General features: G+C 48.2%; 1 protein-coding gene and 3 non-coding genes across 4 annotated transcripts; all 4 read right to left on the bottom strand.

The window, feature by feature from the left end:
• Positions 1–1,995: 1,995 nt before the first annotated feature.
• RPS3 (ribosomal protein S3) lies at positions 1,996–9,250 on the bottom strand. Its single transcript, XM_083170393.1, has 7 exons — positions 9,120–9,250; positions 6,169–6,299; positions 5,813–5,906; positions 5,529–5,623; positions 4,821–5,008; positions 3,313–3,521; positions 1,996–2,070 (listed from the first exon to the last, which is right to left on the bottom strand). The coding sequence occupies exons 1-6, from the start codon at positions 9,147–9,149 to the stop codon at positions 3,316–3,318; spliced, it is 744 nt and encodes a 247-aa protein (XP_083026519.1). The 5' UTR covers positions 9,150–9,250; the 3' UTR covers positions 1,996–2,070; positions 3,313–3,315.
• On the bottom strand, positions 3,121–3,266 carry LOC146061808 (small nucleolar RNA SNORD15). Its single transcript, XR_014471258.1, has one exon. It is a non-coding gene; the product is annotated as a small nucleolar RNA SNORD15 (small nucleolar RNA).
• LOC146061814 (small nucleolar RNA SNORD15) lies at positions 3,616–3,762 on the bottom strand. Its single transcript, XR_014471263.1, has one exon. It is a non-coding gene; the product is annotated as a small nucleolar RNA SNORD15 (small nucleolar RNA).
• LOC146061846 (small nucleolar RNA SNORA50) lies at positions 7,843–7,979 on the bottom strand. The gene has a single exon (XR_014471291.1). It is a non-coding gene; the product is annotated as a small nucleolar RNA SNORA50 (small nucleolar RNA).
• Positions 9,251–19,736: the final 10,486 nt, after the last annotated feature.

The raw sequence follows: 19,736 nt of genomic DNA, 5'->3' as shown, positions 1-19,736 counted from the left end.
TGCTGCCAAATACAGCACATCTCTGGGGAGCTGGATGACCTCCGGACGATCAGGTCAGTGGACAGTTGGGATCCCGACTTACAGGGGCTATTCTCCCTTGCAGAGTGGAGAGCCTGCTAGGGGCTTCTTTGTACTCGCCCTGCTGAGTGCTGGCAGTTGGGAATCACTGTCTGATTCCCAGATGTCAGACCCCCATAGCACACCAGTCTCCTGACGGCATCAGCAAGTGTATGCACATGGGAACACAGTGGCTATTGTGTACCAAGCTCAGTCTATTGTGAGTTTCCCTGTTCTTATAACATTTACACTATAGGAACAGATGTCTGACCAGGCAGAATACTGTATATACAAGCCCAGTATCTGTGCACACGTTACACTGCAGCATAACTCTGCACCTGGGTAATACCATGTGGTACGGGGCAGTTACATGTGGGGTGCCACTAAACTAATCTACATTGCAGAGCAGAATAAACCAGCTGCCCAGCGTGTGCTACATGCCAAAGCAGCCAGTATTCACCCTGCATACAAACATATTTGGCCCCCATACTGCAGCATGGTTCACCCTGAAGCAAAGTTACTTGCTTACTGTTTTAATCAGAATCTATACATTTCACCATCACCGTACAATATATTTCACGGCAAATAAACTTTGGGCAGGAAAATGCCTTAACGCTGATCAGTCTACTGCACGCCAAAACTGGCTTTACACCATGTAGCAGAAGGGGACACTGGGCACAAAGCTGGGGGTCCATCGCACAGTAGAGTAGCGACCCACAACGCTCACTGGGTGAAGCTTTGTACACATGGGGGCGATAGGGGCTGAAATCGCTGGAAATATGGTCGCAGGCGACCATATTGCTAGTGATGGGAGTATGGCCAGGTGCGCGCTACCGTTTTCAGCCCCATTCTAATCGCTGGTCGCAGGACCAGCTGATTACCTCTGCGGCACCGCCTGGCAGAGGTTCCCTTTCATCAGCGACCATCTCTGGTCGCTGATGAAAAGGAGGGTACTTCTGTACTTTCACGGCGCCAGCATGGCGCCGCGCGTCAGAGTCCCCTTGCGGGGCTCGCTTCGCTCGCCCACGCTGCGGGCTCGGTGGCTCGCTACGCTCGCCCACGCTGCGGGCTCGGTGGCTCGCTACGCTCGCCCACGCTGCGGGCTCGGTGGCTCGCTACGCTAATTAAAATCAACTCCATGCCAACATGGATAGTGGAGGTATGAACTATCCATGTTGGCATGGCGTTAACTTAGTTTAAGTTACTTAGTTAGTGGCGAGCGTAACCCGGAAGTACGCCTGGCGCCGTGAAAGTAAAGAAGTACCTAAAGGAGAAACTGAGCAATATATCTCCCCCGTGTATACGGGGCTTTAGACTGCAACACACCCGCAATAATTTAGTGCTGTCCGTTCACATTCCGAGGTCACAATGGCAGACAGCTGGTTGTTTGTGGATGCTGCGCCCCATAGATCCAGCCTCTGGATAAGCACCCTGCTAGCCTCAGATACTGCACTGTGCTGGCTGTATAAGAACATATTGCAGAAGTATTAAACTTGGAGAAGTGATAACACAGCAGCCAATCAGCTCCTAACTCAGGTTACAGGCTGGGTTGTAAAAATGACAGGAGCGGATTGGCTGTATCCTATGTAGTGCAGCATATTCCGTTGCGCTTTAGTCATCACTGGCGACTATAATGTCACCAGGCTTAATACATCTGCTCCACAGTGCTGATTACACCGCCCTCTCCTGGGCTCACATACAAAGCTCTGGGAGCAGCAATACACGTTACCACCTAGTGATAGTTCCCTCGTGTACTACCTACGGCCAAAGGTCCTGCTCCATCCCACTGACTGTCCCAGGGCCCCCTCTACCTCCCCGATATGGAGGTAACCGCTTTACATCACCAGATCATGCCCCAGCTCTGCGCTATGTACATAATGCCCCAGCTCTGCCCTATGTACATAATGCCCCATAATAAGAACAAACCAAATACAAGTATAAGGTTTTTTTCTTTATTTTATAGAATTTCTGAGCTGCTGGTAATCAAAAACTTCTTTGTCCTGGTTTAGCATCCTAGGAAAGAGGAGAGAAGGTATTTCCAATCAGTACGGAACATTACCCGTATTCATGTTACATGTAATATAAATGTATTTATATAGGACCAGAGGCTGCCTACAGCGCAGTACAGGGACTATACCATTATACATCAGCACAGGAGATAATGCAGCATGGAGGATGGGAGAGGTGAAGGTGCAGCAACTCACTGATGAACCAGTACATAAGGGATCGGTCACTAGCGGCAGATGGGAACAGACACAACCTGGTGGAAGGGATCGTGGTAGGAGTGTAACAGGGCACTGAGCGTGAGGGAAGGCTGTAACCAGGAAAGTGCACAGAGCATGGCGGAGAAGTGTCTCAAGGGCTCACATGGACGTGTGGCTGCTGGTAACGTTTGCTATGGTGAGGTATTGCATTTGGTTTTGGACCTTTCTAGGTTAAGAAAAGGCAATTGGACATCTAGGAAAGTCTTAAAAAGCATTTGAAGTATAGGTTTTAGGGATGCCTATGCTTGAGCACAGATGGTCAATTCAATGTAAGTCACGTAGCTTTCCCTACTGAATTCCCAGGTTTGAAACATTCCCAAATTGTCAAACCTGGGAGAGCCCCATTTCCTGATCCGGGTTATTCCTGGATCAGAACCATTCGCATTGCCCACAAGGGCAGTAGTGTACAACAGTCTCAGCTGCAGTAACAGTGGCTATGCCCCCTGGCATCACTGGTCCCGCCCTGGAAGTGTCATCACTGCAGGAAGCAGCCAAAGTGCCTTGCCACTCTACCCATGCTATGTACTGGTCAGAGACCCGGCTTACCCATTTACACTGCCCAATAAGCAGGGAACAACCCTACAAGAGTCAATTTCTCGTGTCAGTACACCCATTTTAATCCTTTACCACTGAGCTGTGATAAGTGGTTATTCCGTAAATAACCCATGTAGTAGAGTGGTGGTAGTAGTCACCTGTGCTCAAGTATAACTATCCTTGTCGCCTGGATTGTCAATGTGCCTTCTAGAATAACCGATCCGTGACTACACATTACTAACAGGTGACATCTATAAGCCTTATACCTTCTCAGACAAATGCCTCAAGGACATCAAGTGACGGGCGACCTTGCCTCAGTGACCCGATGTCTGCAGCACAGAACGTGAGGCAGGCCGGGGCCACTGGACAAGGAGTTACCCATTCAGACTCGTCATCGTATCATCACTGAAGGATCGTTCTACCCATACACACACACACGTGCCCTCAGTGTACTTACCCATTAAGCTGTGGGCACAGGCTGGGGCATGGCGGGGGGCTGTGCCTGCTGCTCTGGCTTGGCTCCTTTCTGTTCAGAGATGGGAGTTGTTGGCAGGATCTCTTCTTTGGGCTCCACAATGCTGACGTGGTCTGGCAGGGGCTTCTTGGGGCCTATCTTCCCACTGGGATCCCAAGGAAGCATGATCTTCACCTTGATGCCCAACACACCTAGAAACATACAGATTTCATTACACCTCAGCAACACATCTGGCTCACGGAAAGCGTTGGCTCAGGCCTAGCCCCCGATCACCGGCCCCTCCGTCCTTCTCAGACAAATGCCTCTAAATCAATCATGAGTTGGGACAAGTCTCCGGTAGAGACACCAGGTACAGAGACACAGAACGTGACGCTGCACAGGAGCCTCTACCAGGAGCGCCCCATCTGACTCGTCATCGTATCATCACTGAAGGGCGGAAGTTCTGGTCATCGCACTAATGATAAAGCCCACAAGAAACCAGACTGAATCTAGATGCCAATTATTCCACCATCCAGATTACAGTCCATAAAGCGTCAGCTTGTATGAAGTGTGAAACCTCACAATACAGGGCATATAGCAGAACGCTGAGGTATTCTACAAATCATAAAATAACCTATCCACCAAATCCAAGACACCCGTGACCCAGACGTGAACGGACCCTTCATTAGCTTTACAACACTAGGACATCAATGATTCCAAGGTCCTTTGAAGACCATGCTTCAAACCTTTCAGTCTAGTTCACAAGTTCTAAAAGTCGATTCTCAGGACCCCCCACAGCGCATGTTTTGTAGGTCGCCTTACCGATTCATAAGTGAATTAGCTCCACCTGTGGATCTTTTAAAATGTGTCAGTCAATGAGTGCACGACAGCTGGGTGACCTGGAAACAGTGAACTGTGTGGGGTCCTGAGGACAGAGTTTATGAACCACTGGTCTAGTGCCCCAGTGTAACCATGCCAACATCTCCAAAAGGAACAAAGGTGGTTTCCAGCCTTGTAGCAGCTTGTACATCAGCTGTAAGCATTACGGTTCCTTTCACTCTCCACAAGTACAATAATGAGGGGTGGTCAGAGCTGCATAGTAAGTAGTAAACACAGAAGAATCCAAAGCTTGGACCAAACCATCAGCTCACTCTGGATGAAGCCACAAATGTCTGGTCAGAACAGAAGCACAAAACAAATCTATAACTCTAGATAAGGCCTCAAGGTAGGTTAAGAAAACCCTTGGGTTTCTTAACCTATTTCAACAGAAGTAAATGAGGAAACTCTTGAACCAAGAAGCAGATATCTGTAGTCTAGTACTTTTAAAACCTAGGAATGTCCACAAATATTGATAAACCTGGCCCCCATTAACATGAGAGAAATGCCCTGGACGTAGTGAAGACCTATTGAGCAAACATTAACGTGAGCATTGCTCTTCATGGTTCCCTAGGGCAACAGTTACAACACAAGGCATCTGCCCGGAGATGTAGGAACACGGGGGGACATCTCACCCTGTCTGAGCAGTACGTGGCGGACCGCTGTGTCCACATAGTAGTTGACGGGATCTCCGCTGTGGATCATTAAACCATCCACGAATTTCATGGACTTGGCTCTCTGGCCTCGCAGTTTGCCGGACACAACCACCTCACAGCCCTTGGCCCCGCTCTCCATGATGAAACGAAGGACACCATAGCAGGCCCTGAGGGAAGAGATTTTACAATTAATAATCTGGGCAAAGAGCTACTGTACAATATACACAAATCCGCATTTTATCTACAAATCTGGGTTATATGGCACATTACAGGGTATAGTATGTTTAGTGGTAAAACAAACAAAAAAAATATTCCCTACATACGTCTTTTACCCATCATAGTCATGACACGGGGCTGCATCTGCAGTGACGTAGCCAGGGACTCGGCAGCCCACCTACTGTGCCAGTTAGATTAGGATGTTGGGTGGTATGGGAGGAGACTACAGATTTTGCTACACTGCACTTCTCAGACAAATGCCTCGCAGTTCGTCTTCAGACAGCATTCGGACCATGACCGGGAGTTAGGCCAGCATGCAGAACGCAGCGGCCGATACTACCCGGACATGACAGAATGACATTAGACTCGTCATCGAATCATCACAGAAGTGGACACTTTGGTGGCAAACTTGCTGCAAATGAGAATTCTGGAAATAAAAGTTATGGGTGAAATACAGCAAACGGTTTTCACCTCCTCACCGCCAGACCTCCGAGTAGCTTGTAGCGCAGGGACTCTGCCTGGGCGATGGCGCACAGCCCCCTTGTGGCGACTTTCTCTGCATACAGCTGAAAGACATGAACATAGCTGATAGGTATGCAGGTCCGACGAGGATACCCCAATGTGCATTAAACCAACCACAACAAAGGTATTTTACACACTTAAGGGTCAAATTTGACCAACAATTACCAAATCTGATACAACTATGAACATAGTTGGATCACTACAGTCTAGCACACCATGAAGCAGGAACTCACCTCAACACTGCCCTCGGGAAATCCGAACCTCTTCTGGACAACTGCAGTCAGCTCCCGGATACGGCGCCCTTTTTCACCAAGGACATTCTGGGTCCTGGAAGGGGATATAACCTGTTATCACAGTGGTGTAGTCATGTGCTGCCTTAACACATCAAACAATCTTCAGTTGCTATAAATGCATGTGATCAGCATCAGTATAATGCAATTACATTCTATTACCACCCTTACTGTAACCCTGCAGCATGAACCTGCGGCCAGTGGTACCAGCAGGGTAAGCTCAATTCAGCCTTGAAGCACCAGTATACCGCAATATTGGAATTGCCAAAAACGCAGAGCCAACAAAGTGCCTAGATTACCTGGTAGCAAGAATGATGATTTCAGTCCTGGTTGGGGTGACTCGGACCTCAACCCCGGAGTAGCCATCTTCAGCAAGCTCACGGGTCAGGAACTCATTCAGCTCAGCCTTGAAGATGCCATCAGCAACAAACTGCAAAGAAGACGCAAGAGTTACATGATAGTGCATCTAGGTAATCAATCAGCAGCAGGGTTTACAGATATACCACCACCAAAATGTATCCTTTTCCGCATAAATAGTCCTCAAGCAGCTAAAACACACAATTTTTAACATCTTGGTTGGGAGAATCTGCTCCAAACTGTAGTCATGGTGCAGAGACCCAGGAATTTGGGAGAACCCGGCACATTCCCAGATTACAGTTCTTTAAGTGGCATCTTACAGTTCTAGCCTAAAGAAGCACTGCCCAACCTACACTATACTTCCAACCCAATAGCCAAATTACAGCAGCCACATCATGCCCGTAACAAAAACCTGTGCAAGTATCCAGAATAGATACTTTACCACTCGTGTGGTGGATTCTGATTGGTCGTCAATACACCAGCACATACACAGTTGTGTTTTCTAACAAATAGAGTAACTTGCAGCGATACATAACCACCCACAATGCAGACTATAATAGACTATTTGACTGCAGATAACCACTTGGACCATCTAGTAAGTCAGACCCCACCCCTAAGCCTTGCGTTAACCTCAACCCTATTTGATCCTTAGTTCTTTGTAAGGGTATTCATATGCCAATCCCAAGCAGGTTTAAAATTGCTCTCCTAGCCTCTGCATCCACTGCATAAACTAGCTGGTTCTCCGACCCCTTGTCTGTTTACATCCTGCTATCTAGCCACCACCCACTTGCACCTCTTGTAATCTCTGTCTCCCCTTCCTACTAGAACGTAAGCTCCTCCGAGCAGGGCCCTCTTCCCTCCTGTTGTCAAAGCCCTCTTCTCTCCTATACTCAAACACTCAGTGACCATCTTCGTCCACATACTCATCTCCATCATTGGCCTCAAGTTGTATGTTAATTGAGTCCTCATTACTTATATTTAAGCTGTAATGTGTATTGAACTGTGGCGCTCTTTATTTGTACTGTATTTTTGTTATTTATTCAATGTTATGCCAAGTATAGTCTCCCTGTACTGTTCCTTTGTACAGCGCTGCGAAACACTTGTGGCGCCTTATAAATAAAATTATAATAATCCACTGATGGGAGGCTACTCCAGTTGTCCACTACCCTTTCTGTGAAGACATTTCCCTTGAACCTCCCGCCATGCGGTGTCAGTGCATGTCCTTCAGTTCTAATACTTCTCCTGTTTCCCTTCTGTACCTTGCTAAAACCCACTACTCAGCTATCAACCTAGTACAGGAATTCCCAACCTCAGTCTAAAAGGAAGACCACCAGACCAGGCTCCAGTGATATCTGTGCTTGATCCCAGGTGACAATTAGTACTTCAATTATTTTGATGCATGCTGCAGCCTGGAAACCACTGTCAGTGTGACCAGGGGAATAACTGTCTTAGTACAACATAATACACCAGCAAATCAATATTAACACTATTCAGATATAAAGAACCTGTAAAAACATGAGGCATCACATATGAAGCGGCTACTGAACTACATGTCTCAGCAACACCATTGCGGTGCTTAAGTCAGTAACTCACGTTGTTTCCCCGGGATCAACAGAACATGTAGCTGTGTTTTAAAGATGCAACACAGGATGTGGCCATGTAGCACCAGTTATAACCAGCTGCTTACTCTCGCACTGACGCTTGGCCAATGACACCACAGAATGGGCAAGTCACAGGTTCAAAGACAGTGCTTATATTAGTACAAACCAGTTATTACTATTCAACTAACCCATCACTAATGTTGCCTGTTGGCGCGAGTACCCTCTGGTAACCAAACATGTCACTTCCTGCCGCTTGAGTAGGAGTTTGTGGATGTGATCTGCTGCGTGCGCTGGTGCCGGACAAGTATCGGCCAGTAAGACCAGGTTCCCATCTATGTGAGCAGTGCACGTGTGTACTTCTTACCTTAATTAAGCACCAACACCCTAAGGTGCTTAATTAAGATTGAGGACCAGTTACATTGGGATATCAGTAACCAGATTACAAAGGTGCACAGTTTCCATGTAATACAGCCCTCAGATAGTTACTGTGCAGGGAGCATTGCTGCAGGGAACAGTTACACATGTAGCACATCAGGCAGGGTTAGAATGTGAGGACGACCTACAGTATGGGATGGTGAGCTGGGAGCCAATGGTAAACAGACAGAATAGTATGGACAATGTATGCATGGGGTACCATAATAAGGACCTACTAGTGGGTACTGCTGAAAGGGAAAGTGGTGGGGTTACTGCTGCTACAAGCACGGGTGGAGGTATATTGGGGCACTGCAGAAGGCCAATGGGCATGGGGGTACAGCATAAGGCAGGGATGTCGATCTATGGGGGTACAGCATAAAGCAGGGTTGGCAGGCTAGGGGGGCACAGCGGCAGGCAGGGCAGGCTAGGGGGGCACAGCGGCAGGCAGGGCAGGCTAGGGGGGCACAGCGGCAGGCAGGGCAGGCTAGGGGGGCACAGCGGCAGGCAGGGCAGGCTAGGGGGGGGCACAGCAGCAGGCAGAGTGGGAGAGGTTATGGTTACTGTCACATTACACTAAAAATTGAGAATTATACCCCTGAGCAGTACTACAAGTTCGAAAACACTACCATACCCTGAACTGCTGGGCATGCAGTACTACCCGAGTGCCCGTGGAACGGAACTCCTGCCCGGACCCACAGACACATATACAGCGGCCATGACAGCCCGGCGCTCCGGCCTCACGCGATCCACATCCATCCGCCCCCAGGAACCAGCCAAAGCCACCCAGCCTGAGCTTCCTACACCCAGCCGGTCCCCGAGCACCCCACCACACCGATATCCCCCCGCTGCACCCACAGACAGGCCGGCTCCCCGCTCACCTTCCTCTTCTTAGAGATTTGCACCGCCATCTTCCTGCTGGCCGCTGAAGGGAAAGGGAGGGCACTTCCGGCGGAAGTGGCTATAAACAGTCAGCGGCGGGCGCAGGAAGTAACGTGACACCGGGCGCGGGGCATCACGGGAAGTGTAGTCTTTCCTAGCTGTTCTCGTGTGATGGGCGATATAATGGTTCAGAAGCACAACCAATGGCCCGACAGCTGCCCTTATAAAACTCATAACAATAATAATAATAATATTAATTGGTACTTGTGTATTATCACGGTGCCAGTACGCTATTTTATTAGCGGGCTATTCTGCGTAGTGAAATCGCTTTGCATTGCATAGCACTTTTTCGTTGCATGCGATGCAATCTCACTAATTTATTCACTGCACCGTGTACAATTTTTGCATCGCATCGCACCGCATACCATAACACAAAAAAAAAGTATGCCATTGCATGTGATTTTATGTGTGTTGCGATTTTACACAGAACACCCTGTGTGTATGTGATGCTAAATACCTTTTCATACCCCCACTATCCACACCATCCCAAAGCGTGGTGAGCGCAGTGAGCCCCGCGAGGGGACGTGTTGCGCGTCCTTCCGACCTTTTCATACCCCCACTATCCATGTCAGCGTGGAGTTGAATTTATATAGTGTGGCGAGCGCAGTGAGCCATCGAGCCCGAAGCGTGGCGAGCACACGCGTAATACATGTTAAGTAATCCGCGTCCACTCGCCGCGCTTCGGGCTCGCCACACTATATAAATTCAACTCCACGCCGACGTGGATAGTGGGGGTATGAAAAGGTCGGAAGGACGCGTGAACCGTCTGCTCGCCACGCTTTGGATTCACAATAAATAATTACAATGATAGGAATCAATCAAGAATAGCAACATTAATGAATAAAAACTGGTGTTTACAAGAATAACAACATTAATGATGAAAAGAATGACCCCAAAAAGCGTCAGCGCGTGTAGGATGCGCTGAAATGGCTTATCTGCACCCAAACTTTTCTGCCACATAAACTCCTGCAAATAGGACTGTAAATGGTGACGTGCTATTCCTCTTTGGCGCTTGTTCCGCCATTTGCAGGAGCCCCAAAGCTGTTTCATGGTTTGCGTGTGCACACCTGTATCGGGGTCTACAAAGTTATATCTGTGATTGAATCTGGCATGATTATAACCAGCCTGTTCCAATTGGTCTGTGCTGTACGCCTGCCAGCAATCAGAATAAATGGTTATGCCTGGCTCACTGTTCTCATTTATGGCCGCCATAAGAGTGGTGGCATCACGTTTCGGCACCTCTGTAATAAAGCACTGGCCACTTTCTCGTGAGATCCCACCAAAAATCCATTGTTGAGGTAAAATGCAGCGGACATTGCTTTTTCTCTTTACAAAAAGGCTCTCATCGACCTCAACAATCTGGCCCGGTCCACCGATACGGCGCTGCGGCTGTGCCATCAGGTCCATGGTACAGGCCTCCCGCATCCATCCATTGTACAGGACCCCAGTTTTGTTAGACATTTGGAGCTCACGCTGACAATAATCGATTGATGTCAGCTCCTCTGCCCACGAGTATATGAATCTTATGAGAGTGAGGAATGATAAGCGGCACCCCGGAAAAAAATGGCCCGCTCTTAGGCTCACCTTCTGTCAAGCACATGGGGTGCCCGTTTGTGGTGCAATTCTGCGTCAGCAGCAGCAGATGATGGTGCTGAAAGAATTGGACAGTCTCCTCCTCCGTCTTATGGTGTGTACACATGGGGGCGATTTTGTCTAATATTGCAGGAAATATGGTCGCTGAGCAACCATATTTCCCGCAATGGGAGTGTGCACCGGCGTTATATATCGCCGGGTGTGTGCTCCCATTTTCTCCCCTGTAGTGATCGCTGGTCGCAGGAAGGGAAACAGTCATCTGTCAGACCACACTTAGGTCGACAGTCATTAGGTCGACCCCGGAAGGTCGACTGGCCCCAAGGTCGACAGGGTTAAATGTCGACATGGGTCAAGATCGACATGACTTAAGGTCGACATGGGCCAAGGTCAACATGGGTTTAGGTCGACAGTCATTAGGTCGACATGAGTTTTTCACTGTCTTTTGAGCTGACATGTGCCGACAGGCGGTATTTCATGCCCTACCATCCACTAGGGCCTGGTGGGAGAACAAAATAGTGTGCCGAGCGCAGCGAGGCACCATGCTCGAAGCATTGCGAGCGAAGCAAGCGATGCGAGGGGCTGCGATTCAACTCCAACTGTGTCCATGTCGACTGTGTCGACAGTCGGGTAAAAAAAGCGCAGTCGGAAGGGGACGCGCGCGCCTCTCGTGCGCGTCCCCTTCTCGCCATCGATATGGCGCTGGCGGGGGATGGCGGCTGGCATCGCCAGCGCCATCCCCTGCAAGGATGGCCATACTCCATCTGTACTTGCCTACTTGACCCTCTCCTTCAGGGAGAAAATTGCCAGCATCTGTGGTGACACCTTTGTTATCAGTTACCTAGCTCCCCACAGGTGATGGCAACCCTACATTATCCATACCTCCCAGCATGCCCCTCTCCAGGAGGACACAATGCTCTGCTCCTGGGCTTCCCTGGTAATGTATGATTGCCAGCATCTGTGGTGACACCTTTCTTATCAGTTACCTAGCTCCCCACAGGTGCTGGCAATCCTACATTATCCATACCTCCCAGCATGCCCCTCTCCAGGAGGACACAATGCTCTGTTCCTGGGCTTCCCTGGTAATGTATGATTGCCAGCACCTGCGGTGACACCTTTCTTATCAGTTACCTAGCTCCCCACAGGTGCTGGCAATCATACATTATCCATACCTCCCAGCATGCCCCTCTCCAGGAGGACACAATGCTCTGTTCCTGAGCTTCCCTGGTAATGTATGATTGCCAGCACCTGTGGTGACACCTTTCTTATCAGTTACCCAGCTCCCCACAGGTGCTGGCAATCATACATTATCCATACCTCCCAGCATGCGCCTCTCCAGGAGGACACAATGCTCTGCTCCTGGGCTTCCCTGGTAATGTAGGATTGCCATCACCTGTGGTGACACCTTTCTTATCAGTTACCCAGCTCCCCACAGGTGCTAGCAATCACACATTATCCATACCTCCCAGCATGCTCCTCTCCAGGAGGACACAATGCTCTGTTCCTGGGCTTCCCTGGTAATGTATGATTGCCAGCACCTGTGGTGACACCTTTCTTATCAGTTACCTAGCTCCCCACAGGTCAGTGGCGTGCGGTGAGGTCAGTGGCTGGTGAGGCACTGGCTAGTATCAGAGCCAGAGCTCGTGGTGGTCAACTTGGACCTTAACCCCACACATACCAGATGACTAGGGACACCCACAAACTGACCTGTCACCTGCCAATATAGTCAGCAGTTTAGTACTGTCCCACTACCTTCCTGCCAACTTCCGGCTAACCACAGCCCCAATGTCCCAGGGCCGGCGCATGCTTGTATTTTGTTAGAGAAAAGTTTCTCAAATCAAATTTTTTGTACTTTTGTCTTGTAGAACAAGAAACTTTGTATTGGCTGTTGAAAGGCCACTGTGTTTCAGAATTGTATCTTCCAATGGAACAATGTTTCTAGTTACACAGAGGAATGCACTCATCAAGTGTAACTGTCCTTTGTGATTCAGAAAACATTATTTTTATTAGCCCGATGATGGGGAAAATCACTGGGATGAAAAATGCTCAGTGAATACACACTGAACGGTTTTCGCCCTCAGCGATTTTCCTCTGGGTGGATGACTTTCCATAGGAGAATGCTATGGAAAGCTGTCCACCTCGCCACTCATCTGCTGGTAACACCAGCAGATAAGCGTCTGGACCAGAGATGATGCGGGAGCATGCATCTGCGCTCACCTCTCATTGCTGCCCCATACACACTGAGAGGTTTTCAGCTAAACGTCGCCCAGTGTGTATGGGGCTTAACCCTGTCACTAACACAAGATTTAAGTTGGCTTATGATTACTCAGGACACCCCAGCCACACACTGGGTAAGTCTATTCTGAACTGACCCATATACACACCTATCACCACCCCACACACCCCTTATAAATATGGGTATATATATATATATATATATAGCCATCACCCCCATCCCTTATATACATATTCTGACTATCATCCCCCCAACACCCCTTATATACATCTGTACACAACCATCACACCACACCCACCTCTTATATACATCTACCACACCACACCCACCCCTTCTATATATTATATACACACTCACACATCCCTTATATACATCTATACACACCTGTCAAATCACACCCATCACACCACACTAACCATATAAAATACATATATACACACCAATAACACCCCCCACATCCCTTATATACATTTATATACACTTATCACACCACACCCATCACTTATATAAACATATAGACCTATAACACGCGCACATGCCTTATATACATATATATACACCTATAACACCCCCACATGCCTTATATACATATATACACACCTATAACAACCCCGCATGCCTTATATACATATACACACACACCTATAACACCCCCACATCCCTTATATACATCTATACACACCTATAACACCCCCACATGCCTTATATACACACTTATCACACCACACCCACCACTTATATAAATATATACACCTATAACACCCCCACATGCCTTATATACATCTATACACACTTATCACAACCCCACATGCCTTATATACATCTATACACCTATAACACCCCCCACATGCCTTATATACACACTTATCACACCACACCCACCACTTATATAAATATATACACCTATAACACCCCCACATGCCTTATATACATCTATACACACTTATCACACCCCACATGCCTTATATACATCTATACACCTATAACACCCCCACATGCCTTATATACATATATATACACCTATAACACCCCCACATGCCTTATATACATCTATACACCTATAACACCCCCACATCCCTTATATACATCTATACACACCTATAACACCCCCACATCCCTTATATACATCTATACACACCTATAACACCCCCCACATCCCTTATATACATCTATACACCTATAACACCCCCACATGCCTTATATACACACTTATCACACCACACCCACCACTTATATAAATATATACACCTATAACACCCACACATGCCTTATATACATCTATACACCTATAACACCCCCACATGCCTTATATACATCTATACACCTATAACACCCCCACATGCCTTATATACACACTTATCACACCACACCCACCACTTATATAAATATATACACCTATAACACCCACACATGCCTTATATACATCTATACACCTATAACACCCCCACATGCCTTATATACATCTATACACCTATAACACCCCCACATGCCTTATATACACACTTATCACACCACACCCACCACTTATATAAATATATACACCTATAACACCCACACATGCCTTATATACATCTATACACCTATAACACCCCCCACATGCCTTAAATACATATATACACCTATAACACCCCCACATGCCTTATATACATCTATACACCTATAACACCCCCACATCCCTTATATACATCTATACACACCTATAACACCCCCACATGCCTTATATACATCTATACACACCTATAACACCCCCCACATCCCTTATATACATCTATACACACCTATAACACCCCCCACATCCCTTATATACATCTATACACACCTATAACACCCCCACATGCCTTATATACATACATATACACCTATAACACCCCTATCCTTTCCCCACACAAACAGTAAACACTAATAAGTGCACATAATAAGTTAACCTACTTTTTTGGGCTGGCAGACGGTGGGAGGATTTGAGCACGGACACAGAAGCTCCTGTGCTCCTCTGAGGTCTGACTGTGAGCTCTCCCTTCTAAAGTGCAGGCAGAGCTGGATGAAGAGGAAGTGCAGCACGGCAGGGGAAGCTGGATAAGTTCACTGCTGCAGGGAAGTCTCATTTCCTCCCTGCTTAGCACCCACTGTGACTGTGAGGCTCAGATGGGCTGACAGCCGCAGAGCTGGAGCAGAAGGCAGGCACTGTCAGTGCATCGGTGGGTGATGGCTTCCGTGAGACAGACTCTTCTGGGCCCGCGATGTCCACCTATGCCCGCCTTCTGCCATTTCTGCGCCGGGACCCGCTATAAAAGGGGAGAAAGCCCAGACCTGGACCAAGGTTTGCCGGGCAGCCAGAGATTCCGGTCAAAAATGGAGGTAGGCAACTCTGCACCCACCCCCTGCGTGAGTGTGTTGGACCTAATGGCCAATCACATTTGCCTGGCTCGGTGACAGGGTCACTCGTCCCAGTCACTGAGGCACTTGTATAGGTGCCGCTTCTCCAGCTTATTTAATGGGCTTTTACAGCCTGATGCTTGGATCCCACCCACTGCCCGGCTCCTGCCCGTCCCCCTGTTTCAGTTCATTTACTACCGACAGCAGGAGGCACCGCTCTTAGTGCCTCCAAAACAACAACAAAAATGGATTAATGATGAATAAAATAATAGAAAGATATACTTATGACAGAATATGTGTCATAAGTATTTTCATTGTATTATTTTATTATGTTAATCATTTATGACAGGGGAGGCACTGCCTCCCCTGCCTCCCCTGACTGCACGTCCCTGCCACAGGTGATGGCAATCCTACATTATCCATACCTCCCAGCATGCCCCTCTCCAGGAGGACACAATGCTCTGCTCCTGGGCTTCCCTGGTAATGTATGATTGCCAGCATCTGTGGTGACACCTTTCTTATCAGTTACCTAGCTCCCCACAGGTGATGACAATCATACATTACCAGGGAAGTACAGGAACAGAGCATTGTGTCCCTCATGGAGAGGGTCAGGTAAGCAAGTATGGTTACCACCCGTTCTGTTATTACTCTGGACAGTCCCGTAAATAGGACCAGAGTCCATAGGGGTGGCGTCTGACTATAGGCCTGCTTCAGAGATGAGCGGCAGTGGCCAGCGATGATGTGGGAGTGCGCACCAGCGCTCACTGCTCATCGCTGCCCGTACACACTGGGCAACTTTTGAGCTGAAATCTGCTGAAATGACAAATCAGAGCTGCTTTCAGCTCAAAGTCGCCCAGTGTGTATGGGCCTTAGTGGTGGCCATACACTAGGTCGATTTGGACCCTTTTCACACAATTTTGACACATGTAGATGATAAATCATGTGAAAAGTGTCAAATTGTGTATGTGTCGATCTGATATGCGGTCCTGTGTGCATCCAATCGGATACAGAGATCACCATGGCTGCCACCAGAATTTGTCCTATCCTGCAGTTTTGAATGGAATTGTGATACATCGTATGCAAAAGGCCTGCATGCGGTGTAAACATGCGATCAGTATTGCATACGATAATCTCGCACTAGTGTATGTGGGTCTTTAAGCCCCCATACACACTAGACAAGTTTTAAAAAGATACTGCTCAGAAGGGCTCTTCTGAGCGATATGTATGCTAAATGTCGTTAACGATGCCATCGTTAATTAAACTGCCCCCCACATCGTCTGTGGGGAACTGAGTGATGTCACTGAACGATATTGGTAACCGATATCATTCAGTGTGTATGCACTCTCCCATTTCACCTATTATCTTTATCAGCAGTGTCGGTAATCGGCTAGTGTGTTCAGGGCTTAAGTCAGACGCAAGTGGCAATGTGAAGAAGAAAAGGACCAGTGGGCGCCTTCTGTATATTAAAAAATATATTTATTACACAAATAACAAAAAAGCATAAAATAATATAAAACAAGATGCAATGTAATATAAAGCAAGTGGCAATGTGATAGCAATGTAGTGACTGTGGTTCCGTACTCGGACGTCACTTTTCTATACTTCTACACTCACAGAACGCACATGATACAGCGGCCAGATCATGCCGTCGCATATTGCAGAGACAGTAAATTACACGTCATTGCTCCCGGCCAGTACCGCCAGGGCCCAGTAAGCCATATTATCCCTCCGCGATTCATTTATAGCAGCGATGAGATAAAATCAAATAGGTCAAGAAATGTAAATATCAAAAATTCTCACAGATTCTGTTATGATCTGAACACAGCGATGAAAAGCGGGACTGATGGTGACAGCAGCAGGTGTGTACTACCGAGGCCAGACGTTACAGTCAGCAACACGTACATGAGGGAATGCCACCAGACCACAGATTTAGGCTATTAGCGGATTCCCTCTTACTCTCAGTAACCGCCTGATACTGACTCCACCCATTGTGCAGTGGGTTGGTATTTTACTGTCACCACCAGGCTTCTTCAATCAGCAACTGGAACAGCTTACAATCAGGCTCCTACCATCGGCACCTGAACACGGCCTACTTCTGTGTATGTCTGGACAAGCTGCCGATGAATATAATAGTGTTTTGCGCATTTCTGTTGGTCGCAGGATACAGCAGATGAAGATTTCTTGACGGAAGTAAATGTTCAGAATTACTTACCTGGCCTCCCGCTACCAGCGCCGGGCTTCTGTGTCTTACACATACGCGTCGTCCGATGTGCGCATGTGGGTGACAGTTTCATTAAGTGGGGACCCAGCAATGTCTGCAAAGGCAGCACTAAGTTCCCATTGCCAACAAAGGGAACAGTATCGCTATCACCATCTATAGATGCAAACGGCGGTAAACCTAGTATACTGCTGTTGCATACTGAAAGGACGACATAACCACTTTAGCAAGTGCTAAAAGGATTATGGGCCTTATTCAGATTTCATCGGTACTGCGCGCATTCGCACGCAGTACCGTTGTTGTGTGTCTGCGCATGCGCAGGCGTGTTTCTGCGCATGTGCAGGCGCATGGTGCGTGCACCCACGGCGACCTTTCGGGTCGCCGGGTGCACGCACCCATGGCAGCGGGGGGGGGGGGGGCGGAGATGGGCGGGGAGCGCCGGGCTGCCCCATTACCATATGGGAACGCTGCCCGCCCATATCACGCCAGCGTGCACGCTAAACTAAGTAACTCAAAAGTCACTTATATAAGCGTGCACGCTAAACATCATTCGATGGGCGGATGTTCGCAGCCTTGCAAATCAACCTGAATAACCCCCTATATCTCTCATGGGGGCAGATGTATTAAGCCTTAACAAGAGATAAATGCAAGTGTGTTAAGGAGAGATAAACGTCCAGCCAATCAGCTCCTTACTGACTTTTTTCAAACACAGCCTGTAACATGGCAGTCGGCAGGTGATTGGCTGGACGTTTATCTCTCCTTATCACCCTTGCATTTATCTCTTGTTAAGGCTTAATACATCTGCCCCAGAGTTCGTATACTTAATGCGATCTGGGCGGGATGTTACCACCCAGGATCACATTGCAATATGCGATCCTAATGGCGGGATGTAATATTCTGCAGACGCAGGAACAAAGGGTTCAGAAAGGAGCATGTCCCTACGATCTGCTCTGCAGGGTGACAGGAGGTCTGCGTATGACCCCCGGCTGACTGTACCGGAGAGCTAACACCTTCCGGCTACAATGGGGTACCACTCTGGGATGGCAGTACCTGGGTGAGTCGGTAAATTGAGCAGCATGGTGCGGCTACGTGAGGGTCTGGAGGGATCTCCGACACCTGCTGCAGTATTCTCTACTTACATATGGGGAATAACGAATGTTTGCGGCGATGTAATGCCATTTTTCTGGGGACTTGCACATGTGCACTAGTCTCTTGTTGACCCTAGTGCCCAGTGTCTATTGCCCTGCTGTCTAGAGAGGGAGACCCTGTTCCCCAGACTCCTAAAGGTGGGTTACAATAAGGTCCCGCCCACACGGATTCATTACTCTTCAGGCCCTCCACACTTCAAAAAGTGGACTACTACCTGGCCTATTTCTACACAGACTGACCTCTGGAAAGTTAAGAGTGACTACCAATAAATATGTCTGCTTTGCTTGATACCATATGTTTTTAATGTTTTATTTTTACTATTAAATCCATTTTATACTTCACACACCTGATCATTCTTGTGACCTCTTCCTATTGTTTATCTATTGTATTGGGGCTGACTACCCCTTTTCTTTGATTGCTGCTAGGCTACGCACACTCTTACCTAAGCGCCTTAGTGATATTTTTATATCCTTTTTCTGCCATTCCGACATTAAGCTTTCTCACTTCGGGGGATATTCTCTAAACTAAAATTGCCGTAAAAACCCCATTATCTGGGTTTTTACCGCATTTTGGGATGCGCATTTTGGGTTACCGCGACGGGGGGCATTGCCAGAAAAATGTGGCGATGCCCCAAAAAAGCCTTTGGGCTTCTACAGCGACCCACTGCCGCCCCGCACCGACCCACCGCCACCCTGCACGACCCCTGCCGCCCCGCACCGACCTTCCCCCCTCACCTATGTTCGGGCAGCACAGAGCTGTGCTGCCCGGACCTGTGACCGCCTCCTCCCTGCACTATGATCCTCTTCCGGGTGCAGGGAGGAGGAGAGCCCGGTGCAGCAGCAGCGCCGGGTAAGGGAGGGAGCCGCCGGGACACGATGGGACCCGTTGACTCACCGCAAAGGACAGCTCTTAACGCAAGAGCTGTCCTTTGCCATAATTATCGCATATGTTAGAGCATATGCGATAATTATGTAGGCGATGGGCGGCGAA

The sequence above is a fragment of the Crinia signifera genome, chromosome 2, assembly GCF_055691185.1.
Source record: "Crinia signifera chromosome 2, ASM5569118v1, whole genome shotgun sequence".
Taxonomy (NCBI): domain Eukaryota; kingdom Metazoa; phylum Chordata; class Amphibia; order Anura; family Myobatrachidae; genus Crinia; species Crinia signifera.
This window is presented reverse-complemented; position numbering and strand designations above follow the sequence as displayed.

Bases quoted from the DNA above. Each gene is read 5' to 3' on its own strand.
- RPS3 (XM_083170393.1), bottom strand. From the start codon at position 9,149: ATGGCGGTGCAAATCTCTAAGAAGAGGAAG. The intron at 5,907-6,168 runs GTAATCTAGGCA...ATCCCCTTCCAG, and splicing joins ATCATCATTCTTGCTACCAG to GACCCAGAATGTCCTTGGTG. The intron at 3,522-4,820 runs GTGAGATGTCCC...GTATGTTTCTAG, and splicing joins CCACGTACTGCTCAGACAGG to GTGTGTTGGGCATCAAGGTG.